The sequence below is a fragment of the Mugil cephalus genome, chromosome 14 (genome assembly GCF_022458985.1).
Source record: "Mugil cephalus isolate CIBA_MC_2020 chromosome 14, CIBA_Mcephalus_1.1, whole genome shotgun sequence".
Taxonomy (NCBI): domain Eukaryota; kingdom Metazoa; phylum Chordata; class Actinopteri; order Mugiliformes; family Mugilidae; genus Mugil; species Mugil cephalus.
In genome coordinates, this window is record NC_061783.1 from 23,563,947 (window position 1) to 23,577,696 (window position 13,750).

The window sequence follows — 13,750 nt, forward strand, 5'->3', positions numbered from 1 at the left end:
ACCATTGAGTGTATGTCGAGGGTGAAACATCACCTATAACAGTTACAGTTCAAAATATACATCCAGGTAAATACATGCCTGTACCTGTACCTGAACTACCCGTTATACTGAGAGTGGATGATAGGGAGGTGATTTAAAGTGCACAAATCCAGTATAATTACATAATTATACTGTACTGATTCCACATGGGAAATATAATCCTGCTGTTTGACCCATCCATTCATTCACACAGCAGTGTGTACAGTGGGCTGCAGCCTCTAAGAGGGGTCCACGCCCGGGGAGCAATTTGGGTTTTAGGTTGTTGATCTCAGCCATGGACGGGTAAGGGTTTGAGGGTTTTCTCAGTTTGAGAACCAGTGAGTTAAACTCTCAAAGGACATCACCAACAGAACCCTGGACATTTAAAGATAATTAATAAAAACAAGTTGCCGTGCTTTTTTTTCTTTCAGTTTATTCTTTCTTTCATTATGCTTTTATAATTGAGTGATCTGAACAACGAATTTCACTGATACATAAATGAGCTGTAAAGTGAGTTGTGTTTTTTATGCTGATTTTGGAAACACAATTCCTCTGCTCAGTAAAAGTATGTAGATCATGATGTGACTTAAAAAAATGAATAAAAAACACAACATTTAATATAACACAACATTTCAGAAATTTAAAAAGAAAACTTCAATCAGTGAAAGAAAAGAATGTGCAAAAACTTGAAATTTAACGATATAATGCAGCTGGTCACTTACCAAAGCTTGTGTTTATTTGACAAAATAAGTAAAGGTACGACTACATGATCAATACCATAGACTGTAAAAATGGAAACACGTCCCCACTTCCTCCCATTGGACAAACTCTACCCCCACCAGTTACATATAAATGGTTCTATAGCATAACTCAAACAAAACTTCTCAGAAACTGACAACTGAACATGCATCAGCATTATATTAACTACCTAAAATTAGGGATGAGTACAGATACTCTGTACCATAATGGCCCCGGTGCTGATTCAGACGGTAGTAACCAGACTGATCTGGGTGCTTCATTTGGTGTGAGGGGGTTTTTAATTAGCTTAGCCCCCTTAGGTCTATTGCTGTGCTGATGCTACACGTGACGTGAACAGTGAACCTCCAGAATACCTACATGAATTGCCACAACTGACCGTGGAGCCGTGGTGGAAATCTGGGGTAAGGTCTGACTCACACTCGTCATAAGTAACCTGCAACAAGTGCTCTAAGGAGATATTGTGCTAGAGAGTTAATACCTGGAATCTGACAACGCATAGATTTTTTTTCTTTGATAACCTGGCAGACCCCACACCACTGTTTTTATCAGGATCATTATGACAGTCTGTTGTGAATTTTAGTTTTTATTGGTTCATTTACTTCTTAGTTATATTTATATTATTTAAAGTGATATTCTATTCAACTTGGACCTCACAAAATGATTTAAAAATAAAAAAGCACCATTTTGGGGCAAAGTTTGTATTTTTTAAACACCAGTTCAGGCACAGTATCAGCGTCGGATAAAACCTTCACGATACTCATCCGTACCTAAAATGTCAGAAATCAACCTTAAAGAATAATAGTTTGGCCTAACTTCCATCCACTAACATGGAGGGCTGGAGCTTATGACCTATACTGCAGCCAGTCACCAGGGGGAGCTCTACGTGCTTCTGCCTCCATATTTAAACAGTCAATGATCTTTACCGACTCTCTTTGATTTTAGTTTGGATGTGACCAGATTCAGTGAATTTCCTAAATGATAAATGGTTTCTCCAGGACAGCACACTTTTCCTCTGATGTTTGCAGACCTTTGTCCAGACAATCGCGGATCTTCTTCCATGACTCCATCTCAGAGCTCCAAAGTTCAGCTCTGGCTCTGATGAATTGTGAGACTTCAGACTTGGCGCCTTTGGTCAGACTGACACTGTCTATACATATAAAGAATATATCCATGACAAGGAAGAGAGCATTCGAAAGGATGAGACCTATGTCAAAGTCTAAGGCCACCTGCTTAACAGCAGAGGCAGCGTCAAGAATAACATCAACAACCTTTCCAATACCACGAACCTTATAAACAATCTTGGTTGCTGCTAAGGTCCCATCTAATGTATTTGCTTCTAGACTTGGGATTGGTTGTTTGATCATGTCCTCCAGACAATCTTGCAGACACTTCACACCTTCCATAAAGCTCTGAGAGGCTTCGTCGGCTTTAACTTGTTGTTCATAATTACCTAAAGCCTCTATGGCAGTGGTGACAATACCAATGGCACCGCTTATGACTCCCAACACTGCACCAAAAATAATCAAAGCTGAACATAATAATTTCAACCCAACGATGGACAGCACACCTCCAACTGCCCCCACTGAGCTGCCTGTCACACTGGAGATCGTTGATCTTTTTTTAATTTTGTCCAGGCGAACAGCAGCTTCCTCCAGCTTCTCTAGAAACTGCAGCATCTTGGGCTGTTGGTCATTGAACTCATGGATGAAATCAGAATAATACACGTCCTGGAACAAGAAGACTGTGCGGAAGTTCTGGTCTTCTCTGTTGAAGAAAAGAATAATGTTTTGTTTTGTACAGATGTAGGACAAAAGGCATCATTTTATTCACTTGACGTCATGACTCCTTCCTTAACACGGTTCTTTTAGGTGCAGATTGCTTTTTGATTATTGGCAGGTTTAGATATAAAATATATTATATATCATGGTTTGGGTTCAAACAAGCAGGCAATCTTACTACAGAATCAATTCAGCACAATAATGGCACACTCTGTGAATACAAATAAAAACTAAACTATAAAATTGCTGTTAATGTCTGAGGGGGTCATAATGTTTTGGCTGACCATGCCAGGCTCCTCTGTGCGTGTAGGTTCACTTGTGCGACGGGGGCCAGGTGCTGCCGTCTTTAACCAGGGCAGGTCAGGTACAAAAACTTTACCCTAGGTTATAGGGTAGATATAACAACTGCCTATATCCCGGCAACAACAGGTCATACAGGCAAAATGAACACGTGAGCGTCAGTCCACGGGTCCACTTCAATTTAATGCTTTTTCCACACACGTACAGAGAAAACTGTGGCCGCTGTGACGAAAGAAAGAAGAGCATGTGCTCTGATCTGTCCTCAGAAAATAGGAGCGAACTATAACTTACACACGAAAGTGAAAAAGTTTACAGAATGCTCGGTGCGCTCGTCGCTCAGCTGAGCCTGGAGTCCAAACTGTAGGACCTACAGGAACTAGTCGGAAAGCCAACAAAAATTCCCACGTTTTTATATAGTTTTTATTTCTGTAGCTCAAAAAAATGTGGCCACCAGACAACTTTCAAAACTTTTTTTTCATTAAAAATTGCAAACTCCCCTTGCTAGAATGGAAGTGCGGCCAGAGACTCCCATGTTAAACAATATCGAAACGCCATTTTGTGGAAAAAAAAGCCACATCTGTCATGTCTCTTACAAACTTTCAATAATTTTTCGACTCCAAAAAATGGCCAAGTACTCTTTCAGCAAAGCGAGTATATTTCTGAATATTTGGACTTCTCTATTCCTTTCAATGGAAAAAAAAACTCTAGGTTTTCTGTCGTTTATTCCCATCGGGTTCAATCAATCACTTAAAAAAGTCACAGCACACCATTCCTGATCGAGACGCATGTTCTGATATAATATTGTCCATATCAGTTCAAAATTCTGGGAGGACTTCCACGGCAAAGTTCCTATGAACAAGGCGGAGGAAGTATAATAGTGAACACAGAGTGATTACAACATGGGAGGCACCTATTGCGTTTCCTCCATAGAACTAGGCTGGGGGCAGAATAGAAATCCAGTTAATACAAATATGACCAACAATGAAAACTTACCTGATTTCACGAAGATGGTTAACGTCATGCAGCATCCTCTGAATCTCTTCTTCAGACAAATCCACATTCGTGTCTATCACAGGTTTGTTGGTCAGCTTCAGGCCAAATACCTTCAAGCATCTGTGAGAGACACATTTCTAAGAGATGTTCCTGTTCCTTTTCTTTCTTTCTTTCTTTCTTTTTTTTTTTTTGCAAGATTACATTAGAGTCAACTAATGGTTTACCTTTCCTCCAACGTCTTACAGATCTTCTTGGTGATCTGCACATATTTGTCCAGTTGATATATCAACACTTCAGCATTCTGAAGTTTGGGAGTGAAGAAGACTTTGGCATCTCTTTTAAACACTAGCAGACGAGGGCAGATTTCTGTTGCAGCAGTGATGACAACCTGAACATGTCTGAAGTCTTCAGGGAGGCGTAACACCTGGTTCTCCATGAAAATGTGTGGTGAGGTGACAGCCAGCCTCTCCACTGCATCCAGGAAGCCGTGGAGGTTCTCCAGACCTTCCAGGGTTTTCTTCAACACTCCATCCAGCTCCTGTCCCAGCTCTATATGCCTGTCTGCACACAACTGCCTCAAGTTGAGGCTCAAAAAATTCCGAAAGGCTTTGCTTTTGTGTTTTGACTTCATAACATGACTGAATTTCAGTTCGTCAGCCCTGTCTTTGATGCCATTCATGCTGTTGATTTCCTCGCACCTCCTTTTCTTCCATATAGAGAACCCCTCACAGAAATCTCTAACTATGTTGATGTTGTTGAGGGTGTGTGTCATGTAGTGACACAAGGCTTCCTCTAGTTCAGTCCTGTAACACAAAACAAATGCCTGTAGAAGAATATGTGTGTGATTGTCATTTTTACCCCCACAGGGGCATCAATGTATGTCTCAGTGAAGAATAATTACGTCAAGTGGGAGTCCTTATATTGTTTCTGAGATGTAAAACAATGTCATATTGACAGTTTACCTTTTCCTACACTTTATATTTATCCATGAAACCAGATGAAACTAAACAGCTGGTTAAACTCCAAGCATGCCTTAAAGACATAAAGGCTTGGATTTTCTACTTTTAAACTCAGACAAAACAGAAGTCATCGTATTTGGCCTCATTGGCGACACAGCTAAGGATGCATGGAAGATAGAGGACATCATCACGAAGTTTGATGAAGCCTGAATGAGATTGTTGAACGCTACCGTTTCTTCACAAGAAACCAGGGCGCCAATGAAAATATAGACAGTTGTGTCACTGAACTGAGACTGCTGGCAAGAACATGCAACTTTGGGACTTTGAGAGACTCGCTCATGATGATGCATTGTGTGTGGAGGTAAAAACACGAGCATGAGAGAAAGACTGCTGCAGGAAAAAAACTTGACGCTTGACACATGTTTGCAACTGTGCAGAGCCGCGGAGCTCTCTAAGGAGAACATTAATAAGGAAATGTAGCATTAAAATAAGAAATCCAAGAAATCACAAGCAATATCGCTTGGAGTTCCAAGTGGTAAATGCGGACGGAGCAGTGCCCCTGCTGGGTAGGAGAGCCAGTGAGGCAATGAAACTGATTAAGGTACACCATGAAAATATCATGACAATAGACAGTGGCGACTTAGGCTCAATAGGTAGAGTGGGTTTGTCCATGTGTCCTTGAGCAAGACACTGAACCCCCATTTGCTCCCAGTGTGTGAATGGTGTGTGAATGTGTGCTTGTGTGAGTGAATGGGTGAATGTGTTTCTGACTGTAAAAGCACTATATAAGAGCAAGACCATTTACCATTACAGTACAACAGAACAGTGGACAATGGAACAAATCAAACCAAGTTAGGCTAACGTGTTTTAAAATCTTTTATAACATATTTTGATACAGAATGTTTTAATTTATTTATTACCATGTCTATTATATATCACTATGTAGCATATTACATATATATAACATTATAGTCGTTTAGTTCATAGACCCATCGTCTGACACTGCCAGCTCTGCCCTCACTAAGAGCTTTTGCCACTGCAAGAAGTAAATGTGAGAATTTGTGTCCAACCTAACAAGACGACATTTTTACGAAGAGAAAAAAAAAATCTTGTTTGTAATGTGAACATCAACACACAAGAGTTGGACAAAAAGTCTCACTGGTCAAGAATTCACTGGCTGTGAAGTGTAGAAGTAAATACCACCCGAATGATGATGATTATCAAGGTGAATGGTTACACAACGTGCACAAAGACCAATAAGAACACAATACTTCATACTTTTCTCATTGCAGTTACAGACATTCAAACCTTACCTTGATGGAGACATCATGCCCTCCCTTTGTGCAGTCTTTATCTCTTCACTGAGGTTTCACCTTCACTGTATTAATAAAAACTGAAAACTAGTTGGAACTTGACTCGCTTATAAAGAAATAACTAAACCCCTCCTTCGTAGGGAACTTGCTGACACACAGGTAGGTTTGGTTTCTCTTTCTGCTCATCAGTAGGTTGAGACGCACCCATTTCTAAAGTCAATATACACAAGATCTTGTTTACAGTGCTGACACAGTTGGAAAAGTCCTGACTGGGTGGTACACAGCTGTTCAGGACTTTGTTTTTTAGGGTTTATTTTCTCTCACGCCATCCACCTCTCTTAAATGAGCTGTGTCCCAGTGATGGGAATAACGGCGTTAAAATAAACGGCGTTACTTTTTTCAGTAAAGAGGTAATCTAACTAATCACTGTTTCCATCTTTATAACGCCGTTTCCGTCACTGAAAATTATATGGGCCACTGGAGCCGAGAAGCTTTTTTTTTTTTATGGAGGGAGAGGCGAAACAACCTTATAGGGGATAATGATTGATTAAGGTGCAGTAGGCTCACACGATAAGCCAATCTCAGACAGTGTTCCGTTGATGTACTGGTGATTCACTTGGAAAATGAATCACTAACTGATCCGTTAGCGAACTGACTCGAGTCAGTGACGCAACGTGAATCAGTAGATCAGTAGCATTCACTGACCGGATCACTCTCCTCAATCACTGACTATGTTCCTCCACAGCCTTTGTAACTGTCTATGCTTTATTCCACTGAAATTAATACAGAAAAATATGAAAGTGGAAAATAAATATAAAGCAAAATGATAAACAAACACTGTTGTATATTTTAACATATTAACACATTTTAACAATCAATAAATAAATATATCAATTACAAGAAAATGCCATAAAAGATCTTTTTTTTTTCTTTGTTTCACGTCAAGGACCCGTTTGTTGAAACATTGTGAAATATGGGACTGAGGAAGACTATTGCATGCGTTTTAAACTCTACCAGGAGAAACCAGCAGAGGGCAGTGATGACAACCTGAACAAGATCGAGGCTGATCACCTGTCACATGATCACCTGACTACATGATCACCTGACTACATGATCACATGACTAGCTGAGGCAATTGAACAAGGCATAATGAACATTTTGCTGTTTTTCTTCAGAATCAGTTCAAACCCAGAGATCACAATGATTCCAGTCTGTCATGAAGCACAATTTGGGGTTCAGGTTCTTGATCAGGGCCCCTCAGCCACGGACGAGGGAGGATGACCTTCCTCTGTACTCACAAATGAAACCATGTCCAAACTACACAGTACGGCATTTAGAAGTTCATATACTTGGTATTGATGAATGTCACATATACTGATCTCAAACCTCAGTTTGACTTAAACTCTTAAAGAACCCCGGACATTTACAGTGATTCAATTAACTTCACTGTCTCTATGCCACAGACAAGAGCTGAAGAGACAGGATGTACAAAAATAAAAGAAATGAGCAAAAATAAATAATAAAAACAAGTTGTCATGCCTTTTTCCTTCAGTTTATTCTTTTTTCATTATTCCTTTAAAAAATGATCTGTACAATGAATTTCACCGACACACAAAATGAGCTGTGAGTTGTGTTTTAATGCTGATTTTGGAAACACAATAACTCTGCTCAGGAATAGTAAGTAGATCATGATGTGATGAAATAACTAAATGAAGACTTTAATCAGTGAAAAATAATGAATGTGCAGAGAACTTAAAATAGAACCGTTTAAATTTAAGAAGTCCAACTGGTCACTTATCAAAGCTCACGTTTATTTGACAAAAGGTAAGTAAAGCTATTTTCCAGGCGATATGGGCGGCGTCATTTTGCAAGTCTGAAGCCAGAGACTGAACAGTCTGCTCTAACACCACCAGTTACATATAAATGTTTCTATAACATAGCTAAAACAAAACTTCTCAGAAACGGACAATAAAACATATTAACTACCTAAAATTAGGGATGGATACTGATACTGACCCCAGTGCTGACTCTGACGGTAGTAACCAGAAAGATCTGCTTCTTTTGGTGCCAGTGAGTTTTTAATTAGCTTAGCCCTCTTAGCTCTATCGCTGTGCTGATGCTACATGTGACGTCCTATCAAGTTTTTTCATGTGCATGGTGAACCTTCAGAATACCTACATGAATTGTCATGACTGACTGTGGAGCTGCGACTGAGCCCAGTGGAAACCTGGAGTAAGGTTCGACTCTACTTCACCTCAACAGATTCAGATAGGTAACATGCACCAAGGGCTCTAAGGAGATATTGTGCAAGAGAGACTACACCTCTCACTCAGTGATCATTACCAGCTTTATTTTACCATTTTCACATTGAAAATCCAGAGTCAACTCGCCTTTGGTGCGCTTTCACATCTGTTGTCTTTATGGCAGTAGACAAAAACTTGTTTTTGAGCTGAAGCTTCCACAGTGGTACAGTCTGTCAGACCGTCGATCAGAATGTAACACGCAGATATATCAGCGCCAGAGCGAAAAACCCTTTCACATCAAGTGAAAAATAATTTTTGGAGAAAGGGCTTTAGTTTGGGCACCAGATTCAGTGAATTTCCTAAATCTCCTGATAATATGGTTTCTCCAGGAATGCATGCTTTTCCTCTGATGTTTGCAGACCTTTCTTCAGACAATCGCGGATCTTCTTCCATGACTCCATCTCAGAGCTCCAAAGTGCAGCTCTGGCTCTGATGAATTGTGAGACTTCAGACTTGGCGCCTTTGGCCAGACTGGCACTGTCTTTACATATGATGATTAAATCCACGCCAAGGAAGAGAGCATTCAAGCCGATGTAGCCAGCTCTGGCAGACTTGGAGAGGGAAAGTGGCCCTTTGGCTGCAACCTGACCGATATCTGGGATATCTGAGGCCACTCTGGACACATTAGGTAATATTTTTCCTTCCTGAGCCACCACTTTACCAGCAGTGGAAAGGACTTGTTCACTTTTCAACAGGTTCAAAGTGGAGGCTGCATGAGTCATGGCATCTGTAGCCTTTCCAATTTTACCAACCTTATAAACAATCTTTCCTGCTGCTGAGGCCACATCTAATCTGCTTGCCTTTAGACTTGGGATTGGTTGCTTGGCCACCTTCTCCAGACAATCTTGAATACTTTGCACATCTTCCATGAAGCTTTTATTGACTACATCGGCTTTCTTTTGTTGTCTATAATTAACTGCACCTTCTGTGGCGGTGGTGACAATACTGTTGACTCCACTGGTGACTCCCAACGCCACACCAGACATTGTCAAAGCTAAAGACACTCCTGCTGTGACAGGTATTAATGCCAACCCAACGATGGACAGCACACCTCCAACTGCCCCCACTGACCTGCCTGCCACACTGGAGATCTTTGACCCTTTTTTCATTTTGTCCAGGCGAACAGCAGCTTTCTCCAGCTTCTCTAGAAACTGCAGCATCCTGAGCTGTCGCTCGTTGAACTCATGGATGAAAACAGAACAAGACGCGTCCTGGAACAAGAAGACTGTGCGGAAGTTCTGGTCTTCTCTGTTGAAGAAAAGAATGTTTTGTTTTGTACAGATGTGGCACAAAAGGCATCATTGTACTTACTATTTTATTTTTAAATCGTTTTTAGGTATTGGAATTAAAGATCTTTGCAATGAATCAGAAGTTATGACTCTGTTCCTTAACGAGAGCCTTTCCAAAGGCTGCTCACTGTTCTTTTAGGGGTAGAATACTTCCTGATTATTGGCAGAAAATTGGTAGGTTTAGCTATAAATTATATTTTATATCATAGTTTGGATTCAAATAAGAAAGGTTGGTAAGGTTATGTAACTGTGATGGTCAAAGCTATCAAGTCCAGTGTTTTCTAGACCCATCCATCCACCCACTCTGTTACTTTTAAATTCAGTACAACAATGGCACACTACGTGAGTAAAAATAAAAAATAAAACAGGCTAAGGGGCAAAATAGAAATCCAGTTAATACAAATATGACCAAAAATGAAATCTTACCTGATTTCATGAAGATGGTTAATGTGATGCAGCATCCTCTGAATCTCATCTTCAGACAAATCCACATTCGTGTCTATCACAGGTTTGTTGGTCAGCTTCAGGCCAAATACCTTTGAGCATCTGTGAAAGACACATTTCTAAGAGATGTTCCTGTTTCTTTTTTTTTGCAAGATTACATTAAAGTTAACTAATGGTTTACCTTTTCTCCAACTCCTCACAGATCTCCTGGGTGGTCTGCACATATTTGTCCAGCTGATATATCAACACGTCAACATTCTGAAGTTTGGGAGTGAAGAAGACTTTGGCATCTCTTTTAAACTCTAGCAGACGAGGGCAGACTTGTCTCGCAGCAGTGACGACAACCTGGACATGTCTGAAGTCTTCAGGGAGGCGTAACACCTGGTTCTCCATGAAGATGTGTGGTGAGGTGACAGCCAGCCTCTCCACTGCATCCAGGAAGCCGTCGAGCTTCTCCAGACCTTTCAGAGTGTCCTTCAACACTCCATCCAGCTCCTTTCCCAGCTTTACACGCCTGTCTGCAATCAGCTGCCTCAAGTTGCCCTTCAAATATTTCTGAAAGGCCTTGCCTTTGTCTTTTGACGCTCTAACATGACTGAATTTCAGTTCATCAGCCCTTTCCTTGATGCCATTCATGCTGTTGATTTCCATGTCCCTGCAGACCCTCCACTCAGAGAATCCCTCACAGAATCCTCTCACTTTGTTGATGTTGATGAAGGTGTGTTTCATGTAGCGACACAAGGCTTCCTCTAGTTCAGTCCTGTAACACAAAACAAATGCCTGTATAAGAATGTGTGTGTGATTGTCATTTTCAATCCCACAGTGGCATCAATGTACGTCTCAGTAAAAATAATTAGCTCAAGTGGGAGTCCTGATATTGTTTCGGAGATGTACCCCTTAGCCCTTCCCCTTAATCTACCCCTTCCTCTCGGCCGTCTGTTTCAAGTGAAACAAGACGGCACTTGATTGCCGTTATGTCATTGCCGTTTGCTTGCGGAGGCAACAACTGTAAACAAACATCCAAGATGCCGCCACCAGCTGTTTGTTTTGGCCCTTCACATGTATTTACGACTTTTACAAGCCGAAGACATACAACGGTATCTGAGGGACCTGCGATGGAAACAATCCCGTTCATGCATAGCTGTAAGTTACTGGTGAACCGTGGCTGAAAACATGTAATTTTCCCATCTGATGCGCAACCTTGGTCTGCAACATATGTGTGGGGAAAAAAACATATATATATAATTGTAATGTTACGGCTAACGTACATTATTAACGTTACATAACGTTATTCTGAATGAAAGTGTGTTCCTTCCAGAGAACTGGGAGCAGTGTTTTGAAAAAAAAGAAAAGAAAAAAGTTTGCTTTAGAACTGCAATATGAGTGTAAATCAGGAACTGTGCTGGTAGTTTAGCAGACTTGTTTCAGGGGGTCATTGTGTCTACCAGTATTTGTGTGTAAACAATTTAGGAAAACTGCAAACTCTGACAAACAGAAGTTTTTGTTTTTGGCCCTAAACTTATCAGATTAATTATCTAATCACCTGGTTTCTTTACATTACTTTGGTCTCCAGCATTACTGCGAAAACACTAAGATTTGCATGTACTAATTTGTGTGTGTAATCTAGAATTTTGCGTGTGCGCTGGAACTGTGGTTTCTGAAATGTCATGTTTTCTTCAATGTCGTGTTTTCTGAAATGCCGTTGTGTTTTCTTGTGTCTTCTGTTGTTTTGACCTGTTTTATCATATTTGACTTATATTTATGCCATTAGTGTTTTACAAGTGTATTTTAATACCTTTATTCCACTATTTTACATTATCTTAAAATCCATGTGTTTATTTATTTACTTTTATAACATGTTTTTTTACATACTTTTTTTTGACTGTTTTAGTCTTTTAGTTCATAGACCCATCGTCTGACACTGCCAGCTCTGCCCTCACTGAGAGTTTTGGCAGAAGCGCCACTGCAGGAAGTAAATGTGAGAATTTGTGTCCAATCTAACAAGACGACATTTTTCTGAAGAGAATTTCTCATAAAAAATCTTATAACATGCTTTTAATGTCAGTGGCAATATATAAGTTCACAGCAGTAAATGCACCTGAGTGTTGGACAAAAAGTCTCTCTGGCTAAGAATCACTGGCTGTGAAGTGTAGAAGTAAAATACCACCTCAGAATGATAATGATTATCAAGGTGAATAGTTACACACTGTAGTATATTATCTTTTACGAAGTGTGTACAAAGTTTAAAGGTTAAGAGGTTATTTACCAGATGTTAGCTCGTAAAACTAACTAGACGTAAGGAGATAAGTTTTCTTTGCTTGTGAATGAGGGTTCTTGGGGATGAGAACCATCTATAAGGTGACTGTGGGAGCTGAACGAGAGAGAGGATTCGACGATTGTCCAGAAGCTCTCTCAGATTCGGCAAGAGTTTTTGACACTGTTCTTTCTTGTAATAAACCTTTTAAAATTTCAAGCACATCAATATACAACAACACCTTGCACGAATAAATAGGCTTCTAATAAGAACCCGATACTTAGTATTTTTCTCATTACAGTAAGTGACACTTTACCTTGCTGGAGACATCATGCCCTCCCTTTGTCCCGTCTTTCGCTGTTCCCCGAGGTTTCACCTTTACCTGCGTCAATGAAATAAAAACTGAAAAATGATTGGAACACTTGACGTTAGCTAGCGTTAACACGCATTGATTGCCCTGTATTCCAATATGTCTCCTTGACTCAGTACAAAGTCCAAGAAGTAGAGGTCCAAACTGCAAAAGATGATCCAATCTTCGATTGTTAGGCAGGAGGAATACAGACAGAACTTTTAAGGCTGAAATGGCACCGCAGAGGAGGTTTCTTAGTCCACGTGCAGCACAGTCTGTGTCAGATGACATATTCCTGTAAACTACTTCTGCATTTAATCTTTTATGCTCTTAGATCTAATACACGTGCTACATCTAATACATCATCATAACTAACCAACACACGAGCATTTCTGCCCAATAAGTGTCTCATACACATGACTTATTAAACAATACTTTGGACATTATATAATTTTCTGTCCTGACATGTCCTAAGGCACGTGAGCCTTGACCAGTTCCTCTCTTTTTCCCCTATGTTTAACCAGATGTTCCCTGTTTTTCCTACTTTGTTCCTGATTTCAATAATTGGCTACATTCCTGCTATCATTCTATTATTCATCTTACATTCTGTGTGTAATATCTTATTCACAGAGAATCAACACAATAAATCAATACTGCTTAAAATTACTTTTTAAAAATCTTAGTTAATTCAAGTTCTGTTTCTGCACATAGTGCCTTTACTTGAGGGAGCAGGTCAACCGAGATCTCCCAGATGTGCCCAGATTCTACAGACAGCTCACTTCACTCAGGGTGGTCCTACACCCGCCGCATCTGGTGCCCTCCAAGAATTAGAAACAAAGACATTTATTCATACTTTTTCCTCGGCCAATGATCTCAAGCAGAGCCTTAACAACATTGATGATTAGGGCTATAATACTCATGGACTGATTCTTGGTTCTCATGGACTGATCCACTCTCCAGTGCAGCGAAACACCAACCATACGCACTTCAA

The 13,750-nt window shown here is 40.2% G+C and overlaps 1 protein-coding gene and 1 pseudogene across 1 annotated transcript; both read right to left on the bottom strand.

Moving 5' to 3' along the window:
- Window positions 1-450: 450 nt before the first annotated feature.
- On the bottom strand, window positions 451-12,740 carry LOC125020332 (annotated as a pseudogene).
- Window positions 1,730-6,415, bottom strand: LOC125019531. The gene is made up of 4 exons (XM_047604350.1): window positions 6,121-6,415; window positions 4,073-4,651; window positions 3,849-3,968; window positions 1,730-2,541 (listed from the first exon to the last, which is right to left on the bottom strand). The coding sequence occupies exons 1-4, from the start codon at window positions 6,135-6,137 to the stop codon at window positions 1,749-1,751; spliced, it is 1,509 nt and encodes a 502-aa protein (XP_047460306.1). The 5' UTR covers window positions 6,138-6,415; the 3' UTR covers window positions 1,730-1,748.
- Window positions 12,741-13,750: the final 1,010 nt, after the last annotated feature.